This window comes from Marmota marmota, unplaced genomic scaffold, assembly GCF_001458135.2.
Source record: "Marmota marmota marmota unplaced genomic scaffold, marMar, whole genome shotgun sequence".
Lineage (NCBI taxonomy): Eukaryota > Metazoa > Chordata > Mammalia > Rodentia > Sciuridae > Marmota > Marmota marmota.
In genome coordinates, this window is record NW_026000249.1 from 6,349,918 (window position 1) to 6,363,391 (window position 13,474).

General features: G+C 40.9%; 1 protein-coding gene across 3 annotated transcripts in view; it reads right to left on the reverse strand.

The window, feature by feature from the left end:
• Ctps2 (CTP synthase 2) overlaps positions 1 to 13,474 on the reverse strand; it is a 94,759-nt gene that overhangs the window by 59,377 nt on the left and 21,908 nt on the right. For all 3 annotated transcript variants that reach the window (XM_015488058.2, XM_015488057.2, XM_048796521.1), the window contains 4 exons: positions 11,237 to 11,388; positions 5,931 to 6,063; positions 2,553 to 2,641; positions 1,430 to 1,524 (listed from right to left, as the gene is read on the reverse strand). In XM_015488058.2, the coding sequence (XP_015343544.1) occupies positions 1,430 to 1,524; positions 2,553 to 2,641; positions 5,931 to 6,063; positions 11,237 to 11,388 (469 nt within the window). The remainder of the gene's footprint in view (positions 1 to 1,429; positions 1,525 to 2,552; positions 2,642 to 5,930; positions 6,064 to 11,236; positions 11,389 to 13,474) is intronic.

The window sequence follows — 13,474 nt, forward strand, 5'->3', positions numbered from 1 at the left end:
AAAAAAAAAAAAAAAAAAAAAAAAAAAAAAAAAGACTGAACAGGCTCAGTGAAGCACTCCAGTGAGACCACATCTCAAAATAAAAAATAAAAAGTGGGGGATGATGTGGCTCAGTGGTTAACTGCCCCTGCTTTCAATCCTGGGCACCAAATAAATAAATAAACAAAAGGCCAGAGGTGTGGGCCTAGCACGTGCAAAGCCCTGAGTTCAATCCCCAGCACCAAAAAAAAAAAAAAAGAACCTGACCACCAAATTTTAAGAGTTGTTCCTATGACACTGGTTGCCCTTTCTCTATTATCTTTTCTAGAAATAAGCATATACATTTCAACTGAAACATACTTCCTTTCTAAACAGGAAGATTACTATAGAGTTCCACTGAATGGCTCTTTGCTTGATGTGGCAAGAGAACAGGTTGGAGTGGGAATCAGAGGTCAGAGCAAGCACAGACAGACTTCTCCCAGCCTCTTGCTACCCAGAACTTGCTAGAACAGTGGCAAGTTCTCCTAAGGGGGACAAACTCTTTCTGTAAAGTACCAGACAGTAAGATTCTAGGCTTTGCAAGCCATAGGGTCTCAAACTGTCATTCTACCACAAAAGCAGCCATGGACAATATGTAAAACAAACTGGTATAGTAGTGTTCCAATAAAATTTTATTTACAAAAATAGAGCCAAGTGTGGTGGCCCACGCCTATAATCCCAGGGACTCCCATATAATCCCAACAATTCGGGAGGCTGAAGTAAAAGGATTACAAATTCAAGGCCACCCTCAGCAATTTAGTGAGACCCTGTCTCAAAATAAAAAATAAAAAGGACTAGGGATATAGCTCAATGGTAAAGCACCCCTGAGTTCAATCCCCAGTACCAAAACAAAACAAAGACAGGCTATGAGCCAGATTTGGCCTGCAAAATAAGAGTTTGCTAACCCCTATAGCAGACTATTTGGTGCCTGAATATTCAAACCTAAGTTCACATCTTCACAATAGCAAACCTTATCGAGTGTTACCCCTAATAGGTGTCAAAAAAATCTAATTAAGTCATAGTCAGTGTCAGGGACTAGAAGGAAATTCTCCTTCAAAGAATAGCCTGACACTTACAAGAAACAGCCCCCTGGGAGACATCCTGCCTGGGAGACACCCTGCAGCCATCTATCTCCCTGAGACATCCTGCGGCCACCTATCTTCCTGAAACATCCTGCGGTTATCTCACCTTGTGCAGACATCCAGCAACTGCTGATAAGAGAGCTTCCCCATCCCCAGCATATAAATACCCCTGTGTGAACAATAAAAGTTTGCAGCTTGATCAGAACTCCTGTCTTGCTGTCATCCTTCTGTGTCTCTTGTCCCTTCATTCCTCCCCACCTAGGTTCGCTGCCCACGTTGATGTGTCCTGCCGGTCGGGACAAGTCAGGATCAATAAATATGAGTTTTACCTAGAAAGGGAATCTTCTTTGTCCTTGCCCAAGAAATTGCTTGGAGTTTTCCCAATGTTCCTCTGATTCCAAAGCCTCCAGGCACAAGAATACCACTGAAATCAACATAAGAGGAGGGTAAAGTTGACCACCCATTATTTTTATCTTTAAACCTTGTGTTTTCAGCCATTCGTGCTTACTAGTTCCAAATCCAAAAAACTATACTCAAGTTCTATTTTCAGAATCGATTACATGATTTCATATCCTGGACTTTCTTCTTGAAATCCTCTCAATGCTATGAAGAAGTTATGACAATTTCACACTAGTGACCTTGATATATATTTTTTCTGATAGCTCTTTGTGGCATCTGAACGTAATAACTGGGAAACTCAATCCAATAAAGAATGCCACTGAAGGCCAGGGTTAACACTCCTAGGCTAGCGTGCTGAAAGCCCGGATTTTAAGGCTAAGTACTGCCCCACACCCCCCCTCAAAAAAAAAAAAAAAGACAAAAAAATATCACTGGAAGAAGAATATGAATGAAAAAACGGTAAGGTTCTTTTCAAAGCCCTGTTGTAAAAATGTTAAGCTCTCCTGCATAACCAGAAAGAGCTAAACTGGTAAAATCAGCATAAGATTTCAATTGCTAATTAAATAGTTATAATGAAAATATCCTGGCTGGAGGCCATCTAGTCATTCAGGTGAAAAGACTAGAAGCATTCAAGACAAAAACCGGCAAGGTCATGCTACCTCATGATACAATGCTGCCCCCAAGAGTTCTGTCCATTACTTGTGAAATAAAACCTAGAAGCAAAATATGCAGAAAAGCAAAGAAAAATCAAGGGAAAAAGGTTGTCATTCTTGTCCTGTAGCTTTGTGTATGTACTATTCATCTCTGTATCTTTTGGTAGAATCAACACACCTTCCCTCTATTACAGTCTCCCCATCCTCCCCAAATAAAACTATTTCTGTTGCACACTCCGCCAACATTAATCTGGCACATTTCAAAGCAATATTGGATGCAGCACAGCCACCTGTGAAGACAGCTATTTTAAATTACCTTTCAAAATGCACAAAAATTAGTAATTGGAGTAAATGGAATAATTAAAGGAAAAGCCATTGTGCGAACAGCCCTGGTACTCACTCAGCTTTGCATAGCTTCTGCCAAGCTTCATGGAATTTCACAGGGTCCTCGATTTTGGTGATCTGCTCCAAATCGATGGAGTCTATGTACTAAAAAAACATCCAACAGATGAAAGGAAGCTTTAAGAAAAATAAGCACTCAAAAATACTAGAACTGTCTAACATTATGACACAATTATTCAATAATTCCAGATGCTGCTCAACTTGTGATGGGGTTACAGCCTGATAAACCCATTGCAAGTTGAAAATATCATAAATCAAAACTGCACCTGACCTATCAAACATCATAGCTCAGCCCCGCCTTCCTTAAACAAGCTTAGAATATTTACATTAGCCTATAGTCATCTATAGGCAAAATCATCTAACACAAAGCCATTTTATAATAAAGCATTTAATAGCTTTTTATCAAACACCGTTCTGAAAATGAAAAACAGGGTAGTCATATGGGTGTGCTTTCACCCCATCATAAAGCTGAAAAATTATAAGTGGAATCATCATAAATCAGAGACTGTGTACTCATTATGCAACCACAGCACTGGGGCTGGAAAAAGATGCTCAGTGTTTTGTGGCTCATAATCTTTGCAAAGATTACAAAGCCAAATAAACAGACATCTGTACTGTGGTGGGATCATGGCTAGGAGAGGCAAAGAAGAAAATGCTTCAAATAGGAACCACACCTAACATATAGGTGAACACTGTAAGAAAAAAAGGAAAGCCTGCACAGTAGCGAGTCCCAATAACTCCAGAGACTGAGGCAGGAGGATGAGAGTTCAAGGTCAGCCTCAGCAACTTAGAGAGGCCCTAAGCAACTTAGTGAGACCTTGTCTCAATATAAAAAATAAAAAGGGCTGGGGATGGTGCTAGGGTTCTGGCTCAGTGGTAGAGCACTTGCCTAACATGTGTGAGGCACTGGGTTCAATTCTCAGCACCACATATAAATAAATAAAATAAAGGTCCATCAACAACTAATAAAAAAATATTTTTAAAAGGGCTGGGGCTCAGGCTGGGGTTATGGCTCAGCGGTAGAGTGCTCATCTAGCACGTACAAAGCCCTGGGTTTGATCCTCAGCACTACATAAAAATAAATAAAATAAAGGTATTGTGTCCAACTACAACTAAAAAATAAATAAATAAAATAGGGCTAGGGCTCAATGATTAAGTGCCCCTAGATTCAATCCAATTACCTGGTACCAAAAAAAAGAAAAAAAAAAAAAATCTCTGGAGAGATGATATCTAAAAAGCTAAGCACCAAGAATAAGCATGTGTGTGTGTGTGTGTGTGTGTGCTAGGAGGTGACCAAGAAGGTGTTCAGGAGATGAAGGAAGGAAGGGAGAAGGCTATGAATTCTCACAGAAAAGAAAAAGTGCTGATCACTCACTCTGCACTCTAAGACCCTCAAAAGAGGCTCTGCCTAGCCAGAGGAAAGATCTGATTGGTCAGAGGGAAGTAAATGATGAAGCTGAGAAGCCATGACAGTGTTTTACACATGAAATTACTTGCAATGGACTGAATATGTGTCCCCAGAATTCATATGTTGAGACAGGTGCAATGGCACACACCTGTAATCCCAGCGGCGGGGAAGCCTGAGACAGAAGGATCACAAATTTCAGGCCAATCCCAGCAATTTAGCGAAGCCCTAAGCAACTTAGGGAGACTATCTCAAAATGAAAAAATAAAAAGGGCTAGGGATACGGCTCAGTGGTTAAGGCCCCTGGGTTCAATCCCCAGTACCAAAAAAAAAAAAAGACCAAATTCATATGTTGAAATCCTAACTCCCAATATGATAGTAGTAGATATCTTTGGGAGGTAACTAGGTCATGAGAGTAGAGCCCTCATGAAAAGGATTAGTGCCCATATAAAAGAGGCCCTAGAGAGCTCCCTCACCCCTTCCACCAAATGAGGATATTACCAGAACAGGATATTACCATCTACAACCTGGAAGAGGCCCCTCACCAGAACCTGACTCTGCTAGGGTCCTGATCTCAACTCTCAGCCTCCAGAACACTGAGAAATATATTTCTATTGTTCATAAGCCACCTAGTCTGTGGTATTTTGTTATAGCAGCCCAAACAGACTCAGATACCACTGAAGAGTCTTAAGTAAGAGGATGACAGGAACAAAAAGAAGAGAATTTAGAAAGATCACTGGTACAGCATGGAAAAGAGAGGGAAGACTAGTGTTTAGAAGCCAGTGGGGAAGATATTCAGGCTATATATAATAACCACACTTCTGCTATTCCATAATAATGATTTTTAAAACAAATAACCATTGTTTACCAGGGACTATTCCTTCAAGTCAGAAAGGGCAATACAGGCCAGACAGGGTGGCACAGGCCTATAATCCCAGCAATTCAGGAGGCTGAGGCAGGATGATTACAAATTCAAGAACAACCCAGCAACTTAGTGAGGCCCTCAGCAACTTACCAAGACTCTGTCTCAAAATAAAATAAAATAAGAAGGGCTAGGGATGTAGCTCAGTGGGAAAGTGCCCCTGGGTTCAATCCCCAGTATGAAAAAAGGAAAATATTTTAAAAATCTGTATTCTATCCTACCTAATGCTAAAGAGAAAGGAATGTTCTATTATTTTCTTGTTAGGTAAATAAAATGTGCTTAAATGAGCATGAAATACATGTTTAACTGGCTATGCAAAGTCTAATTTCAGAAATGTGCCTTAAACCTGTATGCAGAAAAAAGCTAGCACAGAAGACATAACCATTATCCTTGGAGAGGACTACTTAAAAGATTGACCCTTGGTTGGCATCTGGAAGCGTGGATTTCAGAAGGGTTCCCATCATTCCAAGAACTGATAAGAGTGGCTCTTTGTACCTAAAGTGTTTGTTACAAACAACAAGATTTACTCTGAGTACATGGTTCCCTCCTACAGGGCTGGAATTCAGGTACATATTAAGCAGAGAGTACTTACATAACCAACCCTCAATAAAAACCCTGGGCACAGGCTGGGGGTGCTAGCTCAAGGGTAAAGCACTTGCCTAGCATACAAGAGACCCTGGGTTCAACCCCTAGCATCCCAGAAAAAAAGAAAAAAACCTGGGCACTAAGTTTCTAATGAGCATCTCTGGTAGAGAACATTTCACACATGTTGTCACAAGTCATTGCTGGGGGAATTAAAAATTCGCTCAATCTGTGAGACTCCACTGGGGGAGGCTTGCACCTGGTTTCCCCAGACCTCTCCCTTTGCCAATTTTGCTTTATATTCTTTGGCAGTAAATCTTAGCCATCAGTATGACCTTACGCTAAGTCCTGTGAGTCCTGGTCCATCTGAGTGTGGTTGCAGGGACTCTTTGGCACAACCTGCCCCTTTGGAATGTAAGGTATTGGACTAAAGGCTAAGATATCTAGGAGACCTGGTCTGGACTCACCATCAGATTCAACTTGTGATTGATGGCCAAGGCTGAGTGTTCCAGGGCCTTAAACACGGAAGCGTAGCAGTCTCTGAGTTTGGTATATTTACCAACCAGGGCTATGGAACATGTTTTCTGTAATCTTTCATACCTGAGAAGAAAGACAAGCTCAAAGTTTATATGCATGTCATGGAACATCATTAAAAAAAAAAACAGGCTAGGCGTGGTGGCATACGCCTGTAATCCCAGCAGCTCAGGAGGCTGAGGCAGGAGAATCTCATGTTCAAGCCCAGCCTCAGCAAAAGCAAGATGCTAAGCAACTCAGTGAGACCCTGTCTCTAATAAAATACAAAAAAGGGCTGGAGATGTGGCTCAGTAGTCAAGTGCCCCTGAGTTCAATCCCTAGTACCAAAAAAAAAAAAAAGAAACCAGATAGCACTGCTCCAATTTCAAGGCACTTAGTACTTAATAAAATCTTAGGAGCAGGGCTGGGGATTTAGCTCAGTTGGTAGAGTGCTTGTCTTGCATACACAAGGCACAAGGCCCTGGGTTCAATCCCCAGCACCAAATAAAAAAAAAAATCTTAGGAGCAGATAAGGCTCATGCTTGATGAACCCGAGTCAAATCTCCCCTCCAAAGCACCAAAATCTCCTCACCAGGTTTCAAAATCCTAATAAATGCCAATGTTGCCTTGTATAAGCAGGTGCAGATATAAATCTGTGAAAATTTAAAAGCATTCAAAACAAGACATTTAAAAAGCTATCTCATAAACAAGAGCTGTTCATAAATTAGTTTATAAGGTGACATTGAATAAGAAAAAGCATTCTGCTTGTCAATAGAAAACATTCCTATATTAATTTCATAAGATGACATCGTATAAGAAAGTGCATTCAAAATGTCTCCATTTTAAATTCTTGCATTCCCAGCTGGCTCACAAATGTCTGTGTATTCATGCCATGCCTGAAGAATGGTGCTAAGAGAACTATTTAAAATATTACAAGCCATTTAGATCATTTTTATGAGAAAGTTCCATTCTATAGAAGATGCTCAATCACAATTCACCATTAGAGACATAATCCTTCATGTGGCTTTCATCAAGAAATCTGTTCAAAGAACAAGAAAAACATGTGACCTGGTATTAAGTAGGTGGAAATGTCATCTTGGGGCTAAAGATGTTTTGGGTCTTTGATGTGGCCCTTGCACTAACACCTCCCAAAAATTCCACGGTGAGAAATATCTTTCTTCTATACAAGAATAGCATGGCCAAAAACAGGTTGGGTGGAGAAAAATGCTCAATAAGAGGTCAAAACTTCCAGAAAAATACTTCCTTTTATTTGTTTTGGTTTTGGTTTGGTTTTTGTGGGGGTTTTTTGTTTTGTTTTTTTGGTACCAGGGATTGAACCCAGGGGGTGCTTAACCACTGAGCCATATCTCCAGCCCTTTTTTAAATTTTTTATTTATAGACAGGGCCTCACTAAGTTGCTTAGGGGCCTTGCTAAATTGCTAAAGCTAGCCTTGAACCTGTGATCCTCCTGCCTCAGGTTCCACAGCTGCCAGGATCACAGGCATGTGGCACCGTGCCCAATTTAGGAAAGTACTTTCTAGGAAGGTGACTGAAGTACCTACAGAAAGCTGCTAAACCTTGACCTCCATGCTAAAGTTTATGTTGCTCTGGAGATTCCATAGCTACACACATCTCATGCCATCTCTCCCTAAGGGATTCAGATAACAGAAAGCTAGTTGATAGGAAGCCAAGTATCAGCAATGATGATGACTTCAGAGGCAGGTGACCCACACCTGGGTCCTGGCAATCACAGCTGCCTCTGCACAGCAGGTTGGCTGGGCCTTACTCCTCCTCCCTCCTCCAAAGAGAGGAGGGGCATCAGCTCTGCCCTGGGAAGGAAGCTGCTCCAGCTGACTCCTCCTTTGGCTCTTTCATGTCTGGGCTTCCCAAAGAAGGAGGAGTCACTTAGTGGTGGCTGGAACGGGTGAGTCCATGGGTCACACCTCCCAGAAAGGGGGCTGCTGTGCAGGCAATCCCTTGTGCCCTTTTTCCCTCTTGACTCGCCCTTCCCAGAACAGCCTGGTGTGCTCCACAAAGCTAACACCAGGGGGTACAGGCAAGCTTTGGGTAAAACTATAAGCTGCTGCAGGAACAGAAGAGGGAATCCACTTTGCAAGCCTATCCCCAGGCAGGTCCCAAAGCCAAGAGGGGTGCTCCACGAGCTTTCCTTCCAGTTTAACCAAGGACCCCTGGCTCCAGGCATCACTAGGCTTCCATCATTGAGGCTGCTCCTTTGAATAAGAGTAGTCAGGGAACAACATTTAAAGAATGGACATTCTAGTCAGGTGCACTGGCTCATGCCTATAGTCTCAGCTACTTGGGAGGCTGAGGCAGGAGGATCACTTGAGCCCAGGAGTTCAGGGCCAGCCTGGCAACATAGTGAGACCCATCTCTCAAAAAAAAGAAAGAATATGGCTAGGCACAGGGCCGCATGCCTGTAATCCCAGCAGCTTGGGAGGCTGAGGCAGGAGGATCTCAAGTTCAAAGCCAGCCTCAGCAACATCAAGGTGCTAAGCAACTCAGTGAGACCCTGTCTCTAAATAAAATACAAAATAGGGCTGGGGATGTGGTTCAGTGGTAAAGTGTCTCTGAGTTCAATACTCAGTACCAAAAATCAAATAAAAATNAAAAAAAAAAAAAAAGAAAGAAAGAAAGAATAGGAACTGGTGGTGGAACTCAATGGTAGAGCACTTGCCTAGCATGTGTGAGGCCCTGGGTTCCATCTCCAGCACCACAAAAAAAGTGGATATCCTACATCACCATTATCAGTTAACCAATATCACAGCCCATGTGGAATTATCAACATCTCCTTTGAGTAAAAACTATGATAAAGCTAATGGTGCCCACCTAAATAATATGTCCCCCTTATGTGGAAAAAGGGTTTTTGTTGATACAACTAAGTTAGGGATCTCCAGATGAAATCATCTTGGATTAGGGTGGGCCATAAATCCAAAGACAAGCATACTTCCAAAAGAAGAGAATGGGAGAAGACACAAGGGAAAGGGTGATATAAACACAGAGGCAGAGATTAGAGTGTTAGGACCATATGCCAAGGAACATCAAGGATTGCAGGAAGCCACTAGAATGTAGAAGAGGGGCATGGGACAGATACTCCAGAGTTTCCAGAAGGAACTAACCCTATGGATATCTTGATTTGGAACTTCTGGCCTCCAGGACTATGAGAGAATAAATTTCTATTGTTTAAAGCCACACAGGTTATGGTACTTTGTTACAGCAGCTACAGTAAACTAATACAAAGACCAAACATTTGGCTTTAGAAAGCATATAAGCACCCAGGCATGGTGGCACATGCCTGTAATCCCAGCAACTCAGGAGGCTGAGGCAGGAGAATCACAAGTTTGAGGCCAGCCTCAGCAACTTAGTGAGAGCCTCTCTCAAAGTAAAAGATTTTAAAGTGGGGGTTGGCCTGGGGATGTAGTTCAGTGGGAAAGAAATGCCGCGTTCAATCCCCAGTACCAATAATAATAATAGTAATAATAATAGAAATCAGGCTGGGGTTGTGGCTCAGCTGTAGAGCACTCGCTTAGCATCTTGTCAGGCACCTGGGTTCGATACTCAGCACCACATAAAATAAAAGTATTGTGTCCAACAACAACTGAAAAATAAATATTTAAAAATATTATAATAATAAAAGAAAGTTTAGAAGCATAAAGATATTTTCAATAAAAGACTTAAATACTAAAAATCCTAGTGCTAAAGAGGATCAGCTCCAAGCTACTCAGAAAATTCCTACAAAATGACGGATTCTTTAAAGCTTTCTAGAGGGCAGAGGCTTGATTATATCATTATTTATTAGAGTACCTAAGTCAGAAATTTTGCATTATTCTCGATTCTACTTGCCCCAGAAAGTCTAAAGCAGTTTCGGGGCTGTTTGTTGTTGTTGTTTAAGTGAAAGTGGTATAGGGGTATAACTCAGTGGCAGAGCACCTGCTTAGCACAGAACCAAAAAATGAAAAAATATTTAAGTGAAAGGGCAAGAGTATTTCAGTCTACCATACTCAGTGATTTTGTCACAGTCAAATAATTTTAATTATGGTTGCCAACATCAGCAACCAATACTTGGTGCCTGACTCAATGTGAAGTCCTGTGTTTTCTCTCGTTAATTCCCACTAGGTGGGTACTGGTAGGCCCCTGATATGTATAGATAATAGGACGAGCCAAGAGAAGTGAAGTAATCTACCCAGATTTACAGTTAGTAAGACAGCCAGAGTCTGAATCCAGAATCTACTGACCTAAGCTGCACAAGCAATCAGATAGCCTGTGACTTGTAGAGTCACACCTCAACTGCATTGAGGAAAAGAAAACAGGGTTCTGGGATTTTATTTCTAGGACTTGAAATTTAAGCAAACTTGGCTTAAATTAAAATAGTTATATTAAAGCTAAAACCTGTCAGGAATTTTAATAATGATATGAACTAGTTAATAGCTGCAGAATTGAACATTAATGGTAATAGCTGAAACTTCCCACTCAACAGGATTTTCTTTAGGAAATGTTAGCCAAGTCTTAAAAACAAACAAAACAGAACAAAAAGCTTGCAACATTTAAAAAGTGTAAAACTTAATAAGGAATAAACTAGCCCGGCATGGTGGTACATGCATGTAATCCCAGCTATTGGGGAGGCGAGGCAAAAGGATCACAAGTTCAAGGCCAGCCTCAGCAATTTAGCAAGATCCTGTCTCAAAATATAAAATAAAAATGGGCTGGGGATATGGCTCAGTGGTAGAGTGTTCTTGGGATCAATCCCCAGTACTGAAAGAGAGAAAAGAGAGAGAGAGAGAAACAAATAAATAAAATCCTAGGGCTGGGGTTGTGGCTCAGAGGTAGAGTGCTTGCCTTGCATGTGTGAGGCACTAGGTTCAATCCTCAGCACCACATAAAGTAAAATAAAGACATTGTGTCCACCTCTAACTAAAAAAATTAAATATAAAAAAAATCCTTCCTGGGGCTGTAGCTCAGTGGAAGAGTACTTGCCTTGCACATATGAGGCACTGGGTTCGATCCTCAGCACCACATAAAAATAGACTAATAAAATAAAGGCATGCTGCCCATCTACAGCTACAAAAATTTTTAAAATAAAAATAAATAAAAATTTAAAAATCCTTCCAGAATTAAAAATATTCCTTCTAGGTAAAAATTCCTTCAATTCACTTTGGTTTAAGTAATGCAAAAATCAAAGGCTCCAGACATTTTCAGAGTACAGGAGTTATTAAAGATTCTATAAGTAATTCCTTTCACATACCTATCAGCCATATTCTTCCACTTGAAAAGCAAATTGCTTGAAGAATCACCAATGGGCAGGTCCAATCGCTCTTTAAAGTATTTAACAATGCCTTGTTCTTCCAAAAGCACAGGCACTCGGTAGGTGGAAGAAACATCATGGATACATATGACCTAATCAATAATAATAAAACACCACTCTTAGATAGATTGCCTCAAATGTGCCACAGAAATGAGACAAAACTCAAGAGACTGGCAGTTTATTTATATTGATATAAGAAAATCCAGTAACCTAAATGAGAGTCAGAATTAATACAAGGTGAGTTTGATTTAATAACAAAACTCTTTGAGTTCATTACTCTACTTCCAGAACAATGGGTATCATGTTAAAATAAAAAGTAAATATACAGCAATATCCACGGGTTCCACATATCTGATGGATATAACCAACCATGGATCAAAAATACTCAGAAAATAATATCTGCATCTGTATTGAACATGTACAGACTTTTTTCTTGTCATTATTCCTAAACAGTATTGCATAACAACGGTTTACATAGTATTTGCATTGTATTTGACATTATAAGCAACCTAGAGATAAATAAAAGTATACAGGAGGATGTGACCAGGCACAAAGGTGGCTCATGTCTATAATCCCAACAGCTCCAGAGGCTGAGGCAGGAGGATCTGAAGTTCAAAGCCAGCCTCAGCAACTTAGTAAGACCCTGTCTCAAAAGAAAAAATTTAAAGAACTGGGAATGTAGCTCAGTGGTTAAGCATCCCTGGGTTCAATCCCTGGTACAAAAAAAATTTAATTAAAAAAAGAGGATATATGTAAGTTATGGGCACCATTTTATATTAAAATAGAACTTGAGCCCCACAGAATTTGGTATCCACAGGGGTCCTAAAACCAATCACTTGAAAATGATGAAAGACAACTGACTGATATTTGTCCCCAGTTCCTGGTACAGCACTTGAAAAATCTTCAGAGTTTCCTGAGTAATAGAGTATCTTTATTATGCAGCTGAGGTGACTCCCGGTGCCCCTAGATAGCTTCAGGATGAGAATGGTGACCAGAAAAATAAACCAAGTGATTAGAGGACTGGAACTTTCAGCTACCAGCCTAACCTGTGGGGAGGGAAGAAGTGGGGGGATGGGGATTGAGTTCAAACACATGGCCAGATATTCAATCATGCCTACATATAATACCCCAATAAAAACTTTGGAAGAGCAAAGCTTGTAGGGGAACTTCCCAGTGGGAAACTATATAAAGGTACCAAGAGGGACACACACCCTGATTCAGCAAGTCCTGTGCCTAGAACTTTCCTAGACCTTACCCTTTGCATCTCTTCATCTAGCTGTTCATTTGCACTTTTATAATAAAATAGGAACTATAAATACAGCATTTTCTGAGTTCTGTGAGTTATTCTAGTGCACTATCAAAGAAGGGGATCACGGAAGCCCCAAACTTGTAGTTAGCTGGCAGAAGCTCGGGTGGCTTGGGAACAATGGAAACTTGCATGAAGTGGGGTGGAGGGGTCTTATAAGAAAGTGAGTCCTTAAATCTGTGGCATTGGATGCTCACTCTGGGTAATTAGTATCAGAAGTGACCCTGTACTGTTGTCAGAGACTTGGTATTAGAATGTAGATGCTTTATAGATCAATATCCAAGATGCACTGTCCAAGCCACCATCTTCTACGTGTGAGTTAAAGCAGTCGCACTGAACACATGCACCTTGTCTTCTAAGTGTGAGTATATAGTTTATTTGTCCCTTCGTTTATCGTCACTGCTACTATAGTTGCTTCTGTCTGTAATCTTGTCCCCTGCTCCCTTCATTGGGTACATTTGCTGGTGCACATTGACCACAGTAAAATTAATTATACCTGTTAGAAGAGAAGAATACTTTTAAATAGCAGCTGATATCTGGCTGTGGTTGTTTTTCACATTTACCCTAATGAGCTTTCAACAGCCTCTCAAATACATCCAAGGGGCTACTTGTAGTCATTTAAGGATCTGTCACATCCTAAATAAATGCCAAGAAATGTTCTGCCAACTCTGTGTTCAGTCTACCCAAGCCCATAGCTCTAAGTCAAGTGTTCTTAAGCTGTTTGAATATCATCAACTTGATACTCAGATTACAGAGCCTCTCTTGTGCATGCACCAATGCAATTCCAAGACACAAGATATCACTAGTATGGGGCTCCACCCCAATTGCTAATGAAATCTCTGCCCAGCTGCAACTCCCAAAAGTGGAAGGCA